This window comes from Sapajus apella, unplaced genomic scaffold (genome assembly GCF_009761245.1).
Source record: "Sapajus apella isolate SASKATOON/1434 unplaced genomic scaffold, GSC_monkey_1.0 scaffold14, whole genome shotgun sequence".
Classification (NCBI taxonomy): Eukaryota; Metazoa; Chordata; class Mammalia; order Primates; family Cebidae; genus Sapajus; species Sapajus apella.
The window spans coordinates 12,693,357-12,714,151 of NW_022436954.1; the positions used below are offsets into that span (position 1 = coordinate 12,693,357).

Here is a 20,795-nt window from a genome sequence, read left to right on the forward strand (position 1 = left end):
CAGGTTATTAAGGAAGATGCTTTATTACCTTTTTTTATTATACTTTAAGTTCTAGGTTACATGTGCAGAACGTGCAGTTGTTATATAGGTATACATGCGCCGTGGTGGTTTGCTGCACCCATCAACCTGTCATCTACATTAGATATTTCTCCTAATGCTATCCCTCACCCAGGTCCCCACCCCACTGCTATCCTTCCCCTAACCCCCATCCCCCAACAGGTTCCAGTGTGTGATGTTCCCCACCCTGTGTCCATGGGCTCTCATTGTTCAACTCCAACTAACGAGTGAAAACATGCGGTGTTTGGTTTTCTGTTCTTGTGTTAGTTTGCTGAGAATTATGGTTTCTAGCTTCATCCATGTCCCTGCAAAGGACATGAACTCATCCTTTTTTATGGCTGCATAGTAGTCCATGGTGTATATGTGCCACATTTTTATTATCCAATCTATCATTAATGGGCATTTGGGTTGGTTCCAAGTCTTTGCTATTGTGAACAGTGCCACAATAAACATACCTGTGCATGTGTCTTTATAGTAGAATGATTTACAAACCTTTTGGTATATACCCAGTAATGGGATCGCTCGGTTAAATGATATGTCTGGTTCTAGATCCTTGAGGAATCATCACACTGTCTTCCACAATTGTTGAACTAATTTACACTCCTACCAACAGTGTAAAAGGGAAATTGCTTTATTGTGATATTTAAAAGTTCAAACTTTCCTGCTCGTCATCATCCACAGCCTTTCCCTATTTCTCATGTGCTAATAGTTTATTAAACTATTCTGCAACTGAAATTGCAAAATGTAAAGTCTAACTCTAGCAAAGGGCTCTACTATCCAGGAAATGAGCCAAAAAATATCAAATGTATGGACAGATATAAAAAGTGACAGAAAGATGGAGAGAGAGAGAGCATAGCTCAATACACACTAGAAGTCTCAGGGAAATTTGTCTCCAAAATATTTGTGAGATATTACAGTGTTGTTCCATTTGTTAAATAATGTGTTTAATATCATAAAGAAAATAGATGTTTAATCCATATGGCCATAAATAAAATACCTGTATCTTTTTTTTTTTTTCTTTGAGACGGAGTTTCACTCATGTTACCCAGGCTGGAGTGCAATGGCGCGACCTCGGCTCACCGCAACCTCCACCTCCTGGGTTCAGGCAATTCTCCTGCCTCAGCCTCCTGAGTAGCTGGGATTACAGGCACGCACCACCATGCCCAGCTAATTTTTTGTATTTTTTTAGTAGAGGCGGGGTTTCACCATGTTGACCAGGATAGTCTCGATCTCTTGACCTCGTGATCCACCCGCCTTGGCCTCCCAAAGTGCTGGGATTACAGGCTTGAGCCACTGTGCCCAGCCAATACCTGTATCTTTATAGACATACAAGACGAATTTTTTTCTTAGTATCCTAAGATCTCACTAACCAAGAAAACCAGTCTGAATTAGGGAAAAGATACAATTACAGAACTCCTATTTTATTACCTACACATCAGCTTTTATTTGAACTACTCACAAAGTAGTTTTGAAGCTGCCTTCCCCACTGTTTTAATGAATTAACTTAAGGACTATCCCACACAAGGTAGCAGTAGATCACACTGTCTCATGGTTCTGTTTGTGTGTGTCAGTCTTCTTCCCTCTATGCAAGGCTTGGAGACAGGCTTGTGCTTTTTGTTTTGTTGAATTTCTGGGCTTTATAAATCAAGATGAAGCATCAAGGAATGCACGAAAGAAAGGCAACACTTGGCCATTTCACATGCCAAAATTATAACAAAGGCTAAAAAAAAGCCTGCTATAATGAAAAAAAGAATTTTCCATAACAAATCATACTCTTCACCCTTGTGTCTGAGCTGATATTCTGTCACCTCCCAACATCCCTGGAAAGCAGGTGATGTTATTATACCTATTCCATGATTAAGCAAACTGAGGCTCAGCATGATTATGCCACTTGTTCAATATCTGATACGAATAACGGAGGCAGGATTCAAATCCAGGTGTGTCTGACTCCCAGTTCATACTACTGAAAGAAGACCCAGGTTAAAGACATTATCTTGAATCTTTTGTGGAAAGCAGGGCCAGGACCAGCGTGAGGCAAGAGAAGCACAAAATTTCAGGAGATTCTCACTGTCAGCTACTAACCCTGCACTTGTATGACTCTGAGAGTGAGCACTTCCTTAAAATAAGTACTGAACCACATAATCTTAAGGGACCTGTATGGTTCATTTTCTGTATCAACTTGGCTGGGCTATGGTGCCCAGTTATTGAATCAAACACCAGCCTAAGTAGTGCTGTTAAGGTATTTTTTCTTTTTCTATGATTAACATTTAAATCAGTTGACTTTGAGTAAAGCAGAGTACCCTGTATAATATGGGTCCACCTCATCCCATAAGTTGAAGAACTTAAAGGAAAAGACTAAGGCCTCCCAAAAAATAATGAATTCTTCTTCCACGTAACTTAAGACTGAGAACTACAACATCATCTTTTCCCTGAGTCTTCAGCCTGCCACCTGCTCAGCAAATTTCAGACGTGCCAGCCCCCACAATTATATGAGCCAAATTCTCTAAAATAATTATAGATAGATAGGTAGACAGGTAGGTAGGTAGGCAAGAAGATAGGTAGAAATATAAATGCTGTGTGTAGATAAAAATATATTTTCTATTGTTTCTTTAGAAAACCTGGCTGATACAAGACCTTAAAATCACTATCATCTAAGTAATTAAAAGCAGACATCTGGGCCGGGCGCGGTGGCTCAAGCCTGTAATCCCAGCACTTTGGGAGGCCGAGGCGGGTGGATCACTAGGTCAAGAGATCGAGACCATCCTGGTCAACATGGTGAAACCCCGTCTCTACTAAAAAAAAAAAAAAATACAAAAAATTAGCTGGGCATGGTGGCACGAGCCTGTAATCCCAGCTACTCAGGAGGCTGAGGCAGCAGAATTGCCTGAACCCAGGAGGCAGAGGTTGCGGTGAGCCGAGATCGCGCCATTGCACTCCAGCCTGGGTAACAAGAGCGAAACTCCGTCTCAAAAAAAAAAAAAAGCAGACATCTAACAGCTCCCCCTGATAAAAGAGCCCAGTGTGGTGGGAGGTGAACGTCACAATGGCTGAATGCAGCTCTAAAGACAAACTGCCAACATTCAATCCTAGCTCAGCTGCTGGCTATGTTACGTGACCTTGGGAAACTTTCTTTTTAAATTTTCCTATTGATACATAATAATTGTACATATTAATGGGGTACATGTGACATTTGGTATATGCCTTCAATGTGTAATGATCAAAGCATAATTACAATATTCATCACCTCAAACATTTGTCATTTCCTTGTATTGAGAATGTTTCAGATCTTCTCTTCTAGCTATTTTGAAATAGGATTAATAGGATTAATTTTTGTTAACTATAGTCACCCTACTGTAAATGAAGAAAAGCCATCTCTTTTTGCTGTGCATTCAAACTTCTGCAATAGTAGTTATAATGATGCAACGAAATAATGTTGGATGGGGAAACAGTAACAATTCCCATTCGTTTTCAACTCTCTCAGCTTCATCACAGAACAAAAAAATCCATGGCACTGATTTTTATTGATAAGCCAAAACACTTAATTTTATTAGTGGATAAAGCAGCCTACAGAAGACCCTGTGTCTCCAGGCCACTGGGCAAGAGTAGATTTCTCAAACTCTTAATTTCCTTTTATACACAAGGGAGGTTCAGTTCAAAGTTGCTTTCTATTCTCCTTCTCCTCCTCTTTCTCCTCCTCCTCCTCCTTCTACTCCTCCTCCTCTTCCTCTTCCTCCTTCTTCTCCTCCTCCTCCTCCTTCTTCTTCTTCTTATTCTTTTCTCTCTCTCTCTCTCTCTCTCTTGCTCTCTTACTCTCTGTCTCTGTCTCTCTCCGTCATCACTTTAAATACCACTTCCTGGCCTTTTCTCTCCTTATGACTTGCTTATATGACCCTCACACTCTATTATTACCAACAATTAATATTTATTGGCATAAAATGATGATAGGTTGTATATAGAGTAGAGTAATTCCAGAGACTGCCTTCCTTCCATCAAATCCTAATTCTTCCTACATCAAATCTGCTCTTCTCATATGCTGAGTCATATTCTAGTGATATAGTGACGCTATTAATAATCTCTTACATTTATATAGCTCAGGAAATCAGAGAGCCAAGGTTAGAGAAGTCTGAAAGGTCATATAATCCGGAAACTGGGCTACTTTCTATGTATAAGTCCACTTTTATCTGTGATAGAGATTACAAACTTCTGGGCCACAAGAGAAATCCAGACATCAGATCAGGATTTTAAAACCCAAGTTTTAAAAATCAATAAACTTTCTATTGTTTTAATTCACTTTCAAATTTCTCTTGAAAAAAAAATACAGATTTCTTGCAACACATGGCAACACTTGGTTAGAGCTGAGAGGTCATTTCATTGCTCCTATGGAGCCTGCTCTTCCCTATTGAATTACCCTTAGTCCATATCACTCGTCTGCTGGGCTCCTGATGTTTGAATCTTTCACAACAGTCCCCAAGAAACAATATATCTACCCTTGAGCACTCCCAGGGAAAGAGAACTCACCGTCTCCAAAGACAACCCATCCCCTCTTTGAACAGTTCCTTCCAGACCTCCTCCTTAAACTCTAAAAGCCAAGGCATCCATCTCCTTAACACTAAACAAAGGAAGACATTTCCTCACTGAGTCTTCTCCAAAGTGAGCATCCGCAGTGCCTCCTCTAATTTGGTTTCTGGTTCCTTCGCCACCTTGGTTTTCATTTTCTGGGCTTGCTTCAGTCTTTTTCTATTTTTTTTAGAGGATAAAATCCATAAATAAAGGTTTTTTTTTTTTTTCCTACTAGATTCAGCTCATCCCTCTATCTTCTAGAATTTTATCATATACTAATTAAAGAAGAGCTTACTAAGTGCCTACCAGGTGGCAGGCTCTGTGCCAGGCACCAGCATCACTTTGGCAAGCAGCACAAGCTAAGTGCCTGCCCTCCTGGAGCTCAGATCCCAGAGGGAGACATGTTGCCCAGCAATCTCCCAGAGAAATGTAAAGTTGCACTGTCATGTGTGCAAAATAAATTCAGGATGAATCCAAGATGTGAGACATAAAAAATGAAATTATAGCAAATCTTTTTTTTAAAAAAAGGTAAATAATTTGATTATCTTGGAGAAAAGGCCTTTCTAATATCAATAGAAACCCTACAAGCTATAAAAGAAAAAAAAATGAATAAATCTACATCAAATTTTAACATTTTTGGAGGCTAAAAGTACCATAATTAAACTCAAAAGGCAAACTTGTAAACATATTTGCAATACGAATGACAGACAAAGGACTGATTTTTCTCATGTACTATAGGGAACCAGCCCCACACCCCACCCATGGGTACCCTGAGTTTGGTGGCAAAAAAGAAATGAGAAAAAGACAGATTAAGAGAGAGAGTGGGACCACGGGACCATTACTTTTTACTAGAGGCAGTGAAGGCCCCAAGCTTTGGTTTTTACAATATTTATTAAGCCCAATTACTATTTTTTATAGTGCAGGTGGCAGGGTAAATTGGTAAAGGAAGGCTGTGCATTAAACATAAAATTACTAACAGTGGTAGTTTATGTAAGTTTTTTTACAAACTAAAAGCATATGCTTATTAATGAACAGTGCGGCTAGTAAAAGCAAATTTTACAAAAACCCTACAAGTTTAGTTCCTTTGTAATGCTACATAAGGAGTTTTAAGCCCCTAAGCATGTTATGTGCTGTAACAAAGTTTAGGTTACTTTGCACCTAAACAAAAAGGCTCAAAAAAGTTTGCCGCCCCAAAGGCCCAACGCAGTTTGCCTCAGTTTACTGTTCCCAGTACTTGCAGCCATTTTATGGCTTCAAGTGTAAGCCCTTCCTCCACTGCCATTCCCCCTACCAACATACAAGTTACTCTTACAAATCAATCAACAAAGCACATAAGAAATTTACAAAAGAAATATAAATGATGCAAACAAATGAGGTGATTCTGAACCTCATTAATAATCAAAGAAATACAAATTAAAATAATGAGACACTTTCCAAGTAAATACTGGCCATATTTTAAAAAGTATGCTCCCCAGTGCTGTCAGGGTATAGGGGATCCAGCATTCTCATTCACTGCACATTGAAACAGCCCTTCTGGAGGGAATTCTGTGATTCCCTTATTTTAATGTCGTGAATTTCATAAATACATAAAAATATTATCTGTGAATTATGAATAACACTTTAAAAATAAAATAAATGTTCTGATTCTGCCATTTTATTTGTTCCTATTCTTTATCCTCTCATCCCACCCATCCCTGAGTCACATCATGGCTTCTGAACTAGCTCCCACCTGCATCTCCCTGGGTCCTCATACCAATCCTCTTGTCACACCAATCCTCTTGTAATACCAGTCACAAATTGAGTAGAATTATTTGGCTCCTGATGTTTGGCTTGTAGAATCACTACTCGATCTGTAATTTCTGGAACTCAGGACTGCTGTTCTCCCGGCCTGTGAGGATTTCCCCAGAGCCTATCAGAGCTCTTGGGAAATGCATCAGTGGTCTGGTTAACTCAGTAGTCTCTATGTCAAAGTTCCTAATTAAGACACAGTCTAAACTGTCCTGGAGTGTCTTTCTACCCCAATCCCCTTATCTACAGTATCATAACTGGAAAAGAAATGTGAGCACCCAGAGCAACGATAGAGACTGAGTAACTTCAGGACCAAGGCAGTCACTATTATGCCTGGGGTAATCCTGTGTGCAAGGTTAAAAAGTTAGGAGCTGAAAAGTAAGACATAAATTAACTGGCTTTATCATCTAGAAATGTCTATTCTCAATAAGGACTGGCTGTGCACACATGGTTGTAATGAGCTAATACCCGCTAGACCTGTGTCCCCCCAACATTTTTAGCTCACAGTCATGCCACAGTTGCACTCCAATGTCTGGGCAGTCCCACAAGCTTTCAACAGAAGAGTTTCACTTTACGTTGTTTGTATTATGAAACAAGAGTCATGCCAAACACAGTTTTTCAAACTGTCATTCACTCTTCTACAGATTTGGATTTGCCTTCCCTGAGGAAAATCCCGTTCCCTGGGTAAATTATGAAAGTAAATGATACAATACCACCTTCTCAAAAGCAAAGTTAAGATACAGCTGCTACTTAACTGTGGTACCGGGACAGGGCACCTGGGGTCATTTAACTATCTGAGGCTTAATTTGCCCTACTAGTAAAAACGAACAAACAATAGATGAGAAGGAAGAAGGGTGGGCCTGAAAATGAGTTTGAAACCTCTTTTCTCTTAATCCTGAGACTTTTTTATTTTACGGTATCTCCTCTCATTGTGTTACGGATCTCAGTAAAAGTTGAGCGCCTCTTTTCAACGAACAATGCTAGGAAAACTGGATATCCCTACGCAAAAGAATAAAGCTGGGTCCTTAACTTTCATGTAGTATACTCATACATAAATGAACTCAAAATGGATAAAATACGTAAACATAAAGGCTAAAATGGCAAAACTCTTAGGATAAAGCATAGAGGAAAAGCTTCATAACATTGAATATGGCAATGACTTTTTAGGTATGATATCAAAAGCACACCTTGTCCCACTAGAAGGACATCAGGGGCAAATACATGCATGGAGCTGTCATCTGCTATGGTGACAATGCCTTCTTCTGGAATACTTCCTGAAGGACCTGCATGGGGCCGTTTTAGAGTTAACTTGCTTTTTGTGATTAGAAGGAATACACTCTAAAATAACAACAAAATACTATAGTAACTACATAAACAAGTAACATAGTCTTATTATCACTATCAAGAATTATATACTGTACATAATAGTATGTGCTATACTTTTATATGGCTGACAGTACAGTAGGTTTGTTTACACCAGCATCACCACAAACATGTGAGTCATCTGTTGTCCTATAATGTTATGATGGCCTTAGGTGATGGAAATTTTCAGCTCCATTATAACCTCATGGAAACACCATTGAGATGTGATCCGTCATTGATTGAAATATCCTTATGTGGCTCATGACTATATATAAAGAACTCATGCAACTCAACAATTAAAAAACAAACAACTCTATTTATTTTTATTTTTTGTAGAGGCAGGATCTCACCATGTTGCCCAGTGGTTGGGGAGGCCAAGGTAGGAGGATAGCTTGAGACCAGGGGTTCTCCCCAAACACTGGGATTATAGCAGTGAGCTGTCACACCTGGCCCAAACAACCCAATTTAAATACGAGTAAAGAACTTGAATAGATAGTTCTCCAAGAAGATATATAAATTGCAAATAAGACAATAAGAAGATGAAAAGATGTTCAACATCACTAGTCATTAGGTAATGCAATTCAAAACCACAGTGAAATGCCACTTCATACCCATTAGAATAGCTATTACCAAAAAAAAATGGAAAATAAGTGTTGAGTATGTGAAAATCTTAGAACCCTTATATATTGCCAGTAGGAATGTAAAATGGTGCAGCTGCTGTGAAAAACAGTAGGTGGTTCCTCAAAAAGTTAAGCAGAGATTTACCATATGAGCCAACAATTCCACTTTTAAGTAGTATGTACTATGCAAAAGAGTGGAAAACAGGGGCTTAGACAAATCTTTGTTCACCCACGTTTATAGCAACATTATTCACAATGGCCAAAAGGTAGAAACCACTCAAGTGTCCACAAAGAGATAAATGGATAAAATGTGGTATATCCATGCAATAGACTATTATTGATCTATAAAAAGCAATGGAGTTCCAATACATGCTATAAAATGCATGAACCTTGGGAACATTATGCTAAATGAAAGAAGCCTAGACACAGAAAGATAAATATTATATGATCCCACTTTTACAAAGTACTTAGAAGAAGCAAATCCATAGTAACAGAACTAGAATGGAGATCGCCAGAGGTAGGCGGACAGGGAAATGGGGAGTGATTCAATGGGTACAGAGTTTCAGTTTGGGATGATGAAAAAGTTCTGGAGAGGGATCATAGTGATGGTTGTAAGATGATATGAATGTACTTAATGCCACTATATTATGTACTTACATGGTTAAAATAGTAAATTTATTTTAACCACTTAAGTTTCAATATTATGTGTACCAAAAAAACTTTTAAACAATTAAAGGGAATTTTTGTTAAGTTAGTTAAGTGCCATCTGTGTGCCAAGTATTAAGGTACACAACAGGAATACAGTGAGGAGCGACGTCCCTGCCCACACAGAGTGCCCAGCATATACTAGCTCCTCAATAAAGAGCTAATTTATTTAATTAATGAATAAAATATTTTAGGCTCTGTCTATATATAAAACAACAGATGTTGATAGGCTATTTTTACAGTACTTTTTTCAGGGGTTTTAATCCCCAAAGAAGCAAATTTAGTAAGGGTAGAATTAGAAACAGTGTAGATATTCATTCCGTTACAAGATCAACAGCACTTTTTTTTGCTGCTGTTGCTGTCATTTTTTATTTTTGTGTTTCACTATTATGTTTTAAATAAGGACAAAGATGTTGAGAAAAAGAAAAAGACACAATGTTCTTTTCAACTATTTTCAGAAAAACTCATAATTTTTGAAGAAGAGATGAGTGGAAATAGCTGAGAGTTTCTTTCCCAACAGGACTAAAAGGACGAATTGTATAATGTCTGTGAAGCATCTTGATCTCCACAAGCAACTTCATGGATTCACTACAGGGAAGCAGACAGCCTACTTTCCTTTCAACTTCTGTCAGCTCTCCCCAATTTCTCGGGTGATTTATCCTCCCCACATTCTCTAAGTAAGATTCAGAAGAAAATTTAGTTTGAGGTTTGCATTCAGCATCAGGCAAAATGAGATTCAAAAACCAGAGCTGCCTAACCTTCTTTGAACTCATCACAAGTAAAAACCTTCAAACCAAAATGCTTTGTTTCTTTTTTGCCCTTTAGCCCATAGCCACCAAAAAGGCACGGAAGATCCATGGGGATGGTGGCACTGGGACTTGAGCAGCTCTGCTCTTGTGGTCATTTGCACATGCCTTTGATGGCATTTTCCCTCCTCTGTAGCTTAGACAAATAGAACTGGAGCAAAGAGAAAAAAAATCTGATAAGTATTTCTATCTGTCTGGAATTGATCTTCATGACAAAAGAAAAATTGTGTGTGGTTGTTTTGCTCTTGTCTGAAGCACTGTGGCTCCCCCAGACAAAATGCATTCCCATACACAAAAAGTAAATACATACATACATGCTTCTGCCAAAGGCCCTAGATTATGTATTGTATGGTTTATGCTCCATCATTCTATCCTAGTCCCGTGCCCTTATGCTGATAATCTAGTTGATTTGGCTTTATCCCTACACTCAATCAACTTAAGGCATGTGAAAAATACAAATCCATAATAAAAGTTTTGGTGTCGCTCTAAGTGATCAAGAACATAGTACTTTGGCCTCTTGGTGGATTAATTTTCATGGGTCAGTTCAGAGTTTGAAGGCCTGCTTTTTTTCATCTTTCCAATATCACTGTTGGTAAATTAAGGCCAAAATATTATAGCTAAAAATGTATAATTCCAAAGCCTACTTCCCAAAAGAAATACTCTTAGAAGTGAGAGGGTAAGAAAGAAAACAACACCAGAATTCCTGACTGAATTCTATTTCTAAAACAGTGTGTGTAGAATCTATTTTAAGGATGAGACTTTTTTTTATTTTAAGAATGAAATCTTTAAATGAGATAAGTGAAAAGTCAGCACAGAATCTGACACAAATTAGGTGATTTATGAATGTTTTTATGCATTTATTAATATATGTAATTAGCAATACTACATACGCCAATCTCCAGTGGTTTTTACATTAATCAGAAGATAATTCCCTAAAACACACTAAAACTTCATTTTATTTTTATCCACTTGGTGCATACATGAGGCAATTGTATAAATATAAAATACTGCAGATGTATCAAAGATCACTCATTTATAGGCAGAATTGGTTGCCACCCACAAAGCAGAAATTCGTAGGGGTATGAGGTTGTTCCTGCCACTATCAAAACAGTGAACCCACTGTCTAGCATTTTGCCGATTTCTTTGTTTTTACATTTGAAGGCTTTCCCTGCCTTTAAACACAGAAGAAGCCCTTTAAGGGATGGTTTCTTAAGCTCATTAACTCAGTCTGGCATCGAGTACGTGGTTAATGAAAACATGCTGACCCCTTAAGAAGGAGTAGTTGATGATCATTTGGATGAAGGCACAGTTAATGTATACCTGTGTCTACCTGAGAAAGGTCACACTTTACGGAAGGAAAAGTGCACCAATGAAAAGGTGGGCATCACCAAAAACATATTTCCCTAATTTTGCCACTTTGCCAAGAATCAGTCCTAAACCAACATCAAAGTCATGCACCTGCTAGCGTTCTCTAACATAACGTGCATCCTAGAATGAATTTCCACTATAGCATGGAAATCAAATGCCATGCACTGGGATGCACCAAGTGTTATTTAACAGACAAAGTGGTTCTATTTCCCTCTGTCTCTGCCACCACCAGCCTCCTTTCCACCCATCACACTGCAGCCAAAGAAATCTTTTAAAAATTCATATCTGACCATTTCACATTCTACTTTTGAAATAAAGTCCACAAGTCCCTAAGCAAATCTGCAAGGCTCTGTGACCCAGTTTCTCTGGAATTCACCAGTTGCATCTCACACTAAGCCCCGCTCCCTCATGTTACAGCCAACCGCAGTTCCTCAAGGCATCCCTTTTCACAGACCTTTGCATTTGCAACTCTTTCTGTCTAGAAGAGTCTTCACAACCCATGACTATGGCATACTTATTCTTGAAGCCTCTGCTTCAATGTTAATTCCTCTCGGAAGCCTTTTCTGACCACACCAAACTAGGTTGGAACCCTATTGTACAGTATACAATACCCCATGCTTCTTCTTTTGTTTCACTTTGCAATATTGTAACAAATAATAATTAATTAATTAACTGCAATAGTTGAATATCTGCCTGTGTCCTAAGTTCTAATCTCTGTGCCAAAGGAACCATATCTATCTTATTTATTACTAGATTATAAACTTAATATTTGATACACAGCAGATAGTATATATTTGCTGAATTGATGAATAAAATTGTGGGGTCTCCATGGAGATGTTTCCCAGGTAATATTTCTAGCAGATGAGGAGGTCATTAAAAAATGGCAGTCAGATTCATTGTTATCTATCTTCTGACAATATAGTAAATGTCCTAGAGGAGATGAAAGTAGATAATGGTTTTCATTACTGGAGAATAGGAAATAACTTGAGTTAATTGAAGCAGATGGTCCATGAACAATGCTTCAGAAATAAAATAGAGCTGCTGACCTTTGGTGATCAAGAAATATTACAAAGTTATATAGGCAACTCACTTCAGCCCTGCATCAAGACCAAATTGTTTCCAATAATTAATGCAAATCATTACATCCTTCTTTTTTTCCCACAGTGTCTGAATCCTCTATGCCATCTTGGGAAGCAGGCTAACACACCTCCTTTCCTTTCTTTATTTTTTCTTCTTCTGTTTAGCTGCTTTTATTTTCCATGACAAATCCCAAATTGGGTATGACTGAATATTTTAAAAAAGTTTTCTTTCATCAAGGCCGATATCCACACTATGATCCACAACCAAAAATATGACTTCCCTATACTGTGTAAACAATGAGCTACTGTTTTGTAATCATGCTAGGCACAAAAACAAGCTTAATAGAAAAAAATTCAAATAGCTGAGAAAATGCTTCTCAATACCCAGGACAGATAAGAAAAAAAAAATCTATATTTTATAGCATGCTATTATTTACATAGCTTATTGGCATTCCCTCTTTCTTGATCCTGGCTGAAGATCTCTTGACCTTTATCCATAGCAAGGCAGAAATTTTTACTGTTGAGAAAACTGAAATGGAGCATTTCTGGCTCAAGATCATGGAGCCAGTAAAGAAGATACTGGAACCCAAATCTACCTCTTTCTCCCTCAATATGTCTTTGTAATTATGAGATCTGGTTCATGTGTTAAGGGGATGAGGCAAAAGCCCAGAGTAGGATTTGCAGAAACTTCTGGATTAATGGAGCTAAAGAGTTAATCTGCTTGGGAAACCCTCATCCTGTTGAAAGCTTTCTTCAGAGCCTCCTTCACTTCTTTGTTTCTCAGGCTATAGATCACTGGATTTAGCATGGGGATCACCACAGTGTAAAATATTGACACAACCTTGTCTTCCTCAAGGGATTTGCCCATGTTGCCTTTCAGGTATATGAAAATGAGTGTCCCAAAGAAGAGAGCCACTGCAGTCATGTGAGAAGCACAGGTGGAGAAGGTCTTGGCTTTGCCACCTGCTGTACGAATCCTCAGAATGGCCTGAATGATGAGTAAGTAGGATATAAGAATCACTGAAATGCTGGTTGTGATGACCACAAAAGCTAAGAGGTAGATTACCCACTCCCTGGTTTCCCTACAGGCAAGCTTCAGCAGGGGTGGGAGGTCACAGAAAAAGAAGTCTACATGATTGGACTTACAGAAAGAGATAGAGAAGGTACACCCAGTGCGGATCACAGAACTGACCATGGCACCAGCATATGCCCCAGCCACCAGCCCCAGGCAGGTCTGTGGTGTCATGGCTGTGGCATAGAGGAGGGGCTTACACACAGCCATGTAGCGGTCATAGGCCATCACAGCCAAAAGAAAACACTCAGTGCTAGCACAGAGGGTGAAAAAGAAGAATTGGCTGGTGCAGCGCTCATAGGTAATGATCATCTTATCAGTCCCCAAAGTCTCAAGCAACTGAGGAACAATAACAAAAGAGTAGCAAATGTCCAGGAAGGAAAGGTGACTGAGGAAGAAGTACATGGGAGTCTGAAGCCGAAGCTCACTCTGAATTAGCACAATCATGCCCAGGTTGCCCCCCATGGTGATGAGAAAAACGGCCAGAAACACAAAGAAGAGACCTATCTGTAGCTCTGCCTGCAACCGGAACCCCATCAGAACAAATTCTGTCACCATGGTGCCATTCTCTGCCATGAAGCCAACGTTATCCACTGAAATTAAAAAATAATAATAAAGTCTCATTGAGGATACATTAAGGTGGTAATAGCTTGGCTTGATCATTGCTCAGTAATGATAATAATTTTTTAGATCTGTAAAGCACTTTATATTTTCACACACTGTATTTTACTTGACCCTTCAGAAATCCTTGGAAACACATATTGTTTTTCATTTTCTTTATTTTATTTTTAAGTTCTGGGGTACACGTACAGGATGTCCAAGTTTGTTACGTATGTAAATGTGTGTTATGGTGGTTTGCTGCGCCTATCAACCCATCACCTAAGTATTAAGTCCAGCAAGCATTAGCTCTTTTTCCTAATCCTCTTCCCACCTCCTGCTGTCCCCCAACAGGCCCCAGCATTTGTTTTTCCCCTCCCTGTGTCCATGTATTCTTATTGTTCAGCTCCCACTTATAAGTGAGAACATGCAGTGTTTGGTTTTCTGTTCCTTCAGAAACATATTGTTAACCCCATTTTTTACAGAAGAATTTGAGGGTCAAAGAAGTGAAGTGACCCAGATTTCACAATTAGTAAACAGGCAAAGATTCCTAGGTTAGGCCTCAGTTCCTTAGGCACTTCCAAAACTGACAGGTCTCAAATTGGAAACCTTAGTCAACCTCACATGGAGGAAGAAAGCACTTTGTTGGAAAACCCCTAGTGATATAGTATAAAAGACATGGGCTTTGAAATAAGGTGGAGGTTTGAATACCTTCAGCCCTTGAGCAAGTTAATTAACCTTTCTGAACCTCAGCCTCCTTCTTGAATAAATGAGGATTACACTGCCAAAGTCATAATATTATTGTGTAGGACATAATTTTCATAGTATGCTGCACATGGTCTGACACACACTTAGAATTATTTTTTTCTAAATTCTGAGATAATATGAGTGGCATGGTCTTCGGTTCACATACATTCTAGAATCATCTCATTTCCAAGTCCACAGCCACCTGGAGTTCCAGCATCAACTCCACCTTTTTTAGGGTTGTTTCCAATGTGCATATGTGCACAATGGATTTGTATGCTAGACAGTGAGCCATAAAGAACAAGCACTGTTCGGACCTCTGTAGCCGATTGCCTGCCAAGCTGCCTCTTCTTTTCTGTTCCTGCCAAGCAGCACGGCCTGGCTTCCAAGTTCTCCGCTTATTCCAAAGGATCTGTCCTAATTTTTTTAATGCCACATCATCATCAATCAGTGAGATACATGAATCAAGCTATTCCAGAATTAGCCTGAAAAACTCATTAACAGACAAAACCATCACACTGAGTTTTGAATTCTAATACAGATGGGGTTCTTGCCAGGTATTGGAAAAATACTATCCCTGTGCCTTTGAAGACTGATCATTTAGAGCAATGAACATAGTGAATGTGGACTTCAGTGGTGATTCTTCTTGTCCTCTTTCTGTCCTTGAAACAAAAAGTGAATTTGAAAAAGATCTCATTAGGTAAATAATAAAGCAAAACCTTGATCAATGTTTGGCAAAAGCTGATCTAATGATGGAATAATGTTTAGCATCTGGTAGGAGTTTTTTTCCCCCCACTGAGTTCTTGAGAGTGTCAATATGTAGGTTGTTTTCCTCTACTTAAGGCCAAATCTTATCCCGATCTTCTCCCAGAACAATGATTCACCATGTTCTTAAGAGGAGTTCATTCAAATCATCCCAGCCAAAGGAAAAAAGAGTCTGTATTCATCTGTTTATTGCATTAAACAAAACAAAGGTTCCTGCCTTCGTGGGGTGGTCATTCTAGTGGAGCCCGGCATATATATGCTCAAAACAGAAGAAATATATTCTTCTACCATGATAGAAGTTAATAAGTTCTATAGAAAAAAATGCTTAAAAATATCAAAGGAAGGGGAAGGATATTAAGACCATCAAAAAGATTTATTGAAAAGGTGACATTTTAGCAGAAATTCTGGGAATCAGGTAACTATTTGTATGTACTTACATATGTCATTTAGCCACAACTAATAGAAAATAAAAACATAAACCACCAACAATGGACCACCTGCTCCCATTACAAAATGTATGGAGGTTTTCAGGTGTTTGGGAGACATGTTCCAGGCAACACTGATCAGAAGTGTTAGCCTCCTGATAACAGAGAGAATCTTAGCCCCTAAGATGCTAGAAGCTCAATAATCAACCTAAGCTCACCTGGCACAAAGGTAAGTCTGGAATCCCACAAACATACACAGTGGCTAAGAAAATCAGCCCTGAAGACAGAGTTGGTTCCAAACTCAGACTCAGGCACTTCAATTTGTGTGACCTTATGCAAGTCCTTGTATAAGACCTCGAGTCTCAGCGTCAACATCTAGGCACTGACAATAACAGCTGCACACGTACCTCTGAACTTAAAATGAAAGTTGAAGAAAAAAATATCCTGTTTCTCCACATCCTCTCCAGCATCTGTTGTCTCCAGATTTTTTAATGATCGCCATTCTAACTGGCGTGAGATGGTATCTCAATGTAGTTTTGATTTGCATTTCTCTAATGACCAGTGATGATGAGCATTTTTTCATGTTTGTTGGCCTCATGTATGTCTTCTTTTGTAAAGTGTCTGTTCATATCCTTTGCCCACTTTTGAATGGGCTTGTTTTTTTCTTGTAAATCTGTTTTAGTTCTTTGTAAATTCTGGATATCAGCCCTTTGTCAGATGAGTAAGCTGCAAAAGTTTTTTCCCATTCTCTTGGTTGCTGATTCACTCTAATGACTGTTTCTTTTGCTGTGCAGAAGCTGTGGAGTTTGATTAGGTCCCATTTGTCCATTTTGGCTTTTGTTGCCAATGCTTTTGGTGTTTTGGTCATGAAGTCCTTGCCTACACATATGTCCTGAATGGTTTTGCCTAGATTTTCTTCTACGGTTTTTATAGGAACACTTTTACACTGTTGATGGGAGTGTAAATTAGTTCAACCATTGTGGAAGATAGTGGCGATTCCTCAAGGACCTAGAAATAGAAATTCCATTTGACCCAGCAATCCCATTACTGGGTATATATCCAAAGGATTACAAATCGTTCTACTACAAGGACACATGCACACGAATGCTCATTGCAGCACAGTTTACAATAGCAAAGACCTGGAACCAACCCAAATGCCCATTGATGATAGACTGGACAGGGAAAATGTGGCACATATACACCATGGAATATTACGCAGCCATCAAAAACGATGAGATTGTGTCCTTTGTAGGGACATGGATGAACCTGGAAGTCATCATTCTCAGCAAACTGACACAGGAGCAGAAAATCAAACACCGCATGTTCTCGCTCATAGGCGGGTGTTGAACAATGAGAACACATGGACACAGGGAGGAGAGCACTACACACTGGGGTCTGTTGGAGGGAAATAGGGAAATAGGGGAGGGACGGCGGGGGGTGGGGAGTTGGCATGGGGAGGAATGCCAGATATAGGTGAGGGGGAGGAAGGCAGTAATGGGGTCTGTTGGAGGGAAATAGGGAAATAGGGGAGGGACAGCAGGGGGTGGGGGATGGCATGGGGAGAAATGCCAGATATAGGTGAGGGGAAGGAAGGCAGCAAATCACACTGCCACGTGTGTACCTATGCAACAATCTTGCATGTTCTTCACATGTACCCCCAAACCTAAAATGCAATAAAAAAATTAAAAATATCCTGTATTTAAGGTTATCCTCCTTTTTATGCAATATTGTTTATTTGTGCTAGAGATTTGCCCCCTTAGTTTTTCTGATGGGCCAGAATTTGGTTTTGTTAATATTTGCTATTTTTTTATTTTCTGTTTACACTTTCTTCCTTTTTCCTTTTCCCTTTTCCTTTCTCCCTCCCCCCTCCCCATCTTCCCAGGGCCCCACTCCTGCTTTGTCTTTCTGACTCCCCTCTTTCTTTAGCTTACTCTATTGCAAATTGAATTTGTTTTGGTTCCTTCTTCTGTTCTAGAAAATATAACATATATAACAGAGGTTGGGGGGTGAAATGGGGACATGATGGTCAAATGATACAAAGTTTCATTTAGGAAGAATAAATCCTTGAAATCTATGGTACAGCATGGTGACTATAGTTATTAATAATGTATATTTCAAAATTGTTAAGAGTACATTTTAAATGTCTCACCACAAAAAAAATGTTAAGTGAGGTGATAGATACGTTAATTAGCTTGTTCAATCATTCCAAATTTTACACATTTATAAAAACATCATATTGCACTGCATAAATATATTCAATTTTTATTTGTCAATTAAAATAAAAAATACATGTATGACTGTAAAAAACAGCACTGCTCTGCTATGAGAAGAAAAAAATATAATTTAAATTAATAGAAACAGCATACTCTATGCCTAGTAACATTCAGATGTTACTTTTTGTATTTTTATTACAGAGTAAACATTCAAACATTGATCAAGGTTTTGCTTTATTATTTATCTAACATTCTACAAGATGTTTTTCAACTTCAGTTTTTGTTTCAAGGATAGAAAGGGGACAAGAAATTGTTACAAAAAGTATATGTCAAACACTAGGCTTTTAATTTGCTCCCAAATTTAATTTATTCCCACTTTTTGGATCACTAAAATAAGACTCAAAGTGGGTAAGCTACTTTCCCCAGGTCAGTCAATAAATGGCATCAGTTCTTCCGGCTCCAAATTCACTGTCCTTAACTTTAAGTTACACTGCGATCATCATTTTGGCCCGGGAACTGGGATGCCCCTGCCCAGCCTCAGGCAGCCCCAGCTGGGGAGGCACAAGTCAGGAGACTCATTTCATTCCACAACTGCCCTATGAGACACTTTTAGGTCTCTGCTCTGGAAAAGGAGGAGGAAGCATTTTCCTTTGTGGTTGGGGGAGTGACATGGTTGGAGGATGGCAGTTGACCATGATGAGCCAGAGAGAGCATGTACTACGAAGGCTAGAAACAGCACCAGGAGGTCTGGATTCAAGTGTGGGTGCTGCCACTAATGCAAGTGTCTCCCATCTCCTAATGTGCACCCTCATATAAAAAGATGGCACTGAAAGACCTCAAATGCTGCATCCTTTACTATTGCCTCTCTTCTCCCTTAAAAGTCTAATGGCAGAGGGAAAGACTATCTATGAGTACTAATGACTGACATTAAGAGGGTAGTCACTATGTGTTAAATACTATTCTAGGTTTTTTATGTAAACTGCTTTATTTACTTCTCACAATACCCCAACACAGGATATATCTGTACTATCCCTATTTATAGACTGGGAAACGGGGGCTTGCAGAGATTAAGAAACTTGGTTTAGGTAAATTCCTCTGCAGGGATTTGAACTATGGTCTGTCAAGCTCCAGGGTCATGTACCCAGCCACTGTCTCACGACTCATGATTACAGTAATGATGAGAGTTATTAATAATGCCCTGTACTGAGCACTTTTCCGTGCCCAGGACTTTTCTAGTGGCTTTACATATATTTTCCTCTTACACTTGGACAAGGAGGAAAGTAATATATGTTCAATAAAGACTTTGGCAAATGACCCACAATTCTGAGTTGGAAACACTGCCGTGTTCTCATTTTGTAGCGTCATTTTTATTCTTCATGTCTTATCTGTAGGGATGAGCGGGTAGGAAAGATGCTCAAGGGTCTTATCAGCATCAAACTGTAACAAGGAGCCTGCACCCCCTGAGGGCCATATCATCTCCAGCACAGATTTAGGCTGCAGGACAGAAGTCAAGTGAACCAACCTTGCTTCTGGCTTCTCATTACTGTCTGCCCACCTGTACTTCCCCTTTGCCCAAATCTCATTCCTCATTTTTAATTTATTTTATCTTCCTACATGTTATGCACTTTTATAAGCCACTTTAAATCTCTTTTGGAAAGAGGTATTGATGAATAAATAAATACAAAATAAAATCGCCCATTTGCCAGATGTCAGAATAATCAGCCCTCTCTGCATCAGACCAATAACAATGCCGCCAGAGTACTTTGCCAAATGGGTTCTGGAAAGACAGTGGTTCAACCTAAATCAAACTAATCTATGGAGGGCAGAAAAAGGCAGATGCTCAGGGGAGAAAATGGAAACACTTAGGGAGGTCTCCAGGTCTGTCCTACTACAGCTAGCTCCTGAAGTCTTTGTAAATCAAAATTCCAAAATCATGACCTAGGCTTTCATTTTGAGACAGTGAACAGCCTGGAGGAGGATTGGAAGAGGGTCTTCTAACTCACAGTCTGCTTTAATGAGATCCATCTGAGCTTCAACTCTGTCCATTTTGCAACAGGCAGAGGAATATTTTAAAGACCAAGGTTGCCCAATGGTTGCTTATCTTCAGAGGACCTAAAAAGTTTTGTTCTCTCCAAAATCCATTCTACCTTGCCATATGATACATTGCCTAAATTCCTAAAGTGGTCAGGAATGATTTGTAATTCTAGATAGAACCTCCAATCAATTTCTTAGTGATTAAGATTAGGGAGAACAAACAGCATCTCCTTAAAATTTCCAGGCAGGGAGAGGAAACATGAATTCGTTTGGCCTCAAAAGAAAATATTTGATCCCAGATGATTTAGATCAGCTGAGTTGCTGGGAAAGTGAATGGAACACTGAAGCAACGGTTTTGAAATACTTGAAACTGCAGGATTTGAAAGATGCACAGGAAGAAAGTGCATCCTTAACGCCATCATGAAACCAACATGCTCCATGAGCAATATTAGCATTTAACATTCTCAGCAATCTGTTATCTAATTGTGGTTCAGGCACAGAAACATTTCACTTCCAGACAGGCCTCCCCTGGTGGATGTTTGTAACTCCGGGTTATCTTTCCCCCACATTACTTATGTCTGTCCAAAGCCCACAGCCTCA

General features: G+C 39.1%; 1 protein-coding gene across 1 annotated transcript; it reads right to left on the reverse strand.

Moving 5' to 3' along the window:
* Positions 1-13,057: 13,057 nt before the first annotated feature.
* Positions 13,058-13,993, reverse strand: LOC116554532 (olfactory receptor 9I1-like). The gene has a single exon (XM_032282461.1). It carries the CDS (start codon positions 13,991-13,993, stop codon positions 13,058-13,060), a length of 936 nt encoding a protein of 311 aa, XP_032138352.1.
* Positions 13,994-20,795: the final 6,802 nt, after the last annotated feature.

What these genes read in the sequence shown, in the direction of transcription:
- LOC116554532 (XM_032282461.1), bottom strand. Translation starts at nt 13,993, where the DNA reads ATGGCAGAGAATGGCACCATGGTGACAGAATTTGTTCTGATGGGGTTC.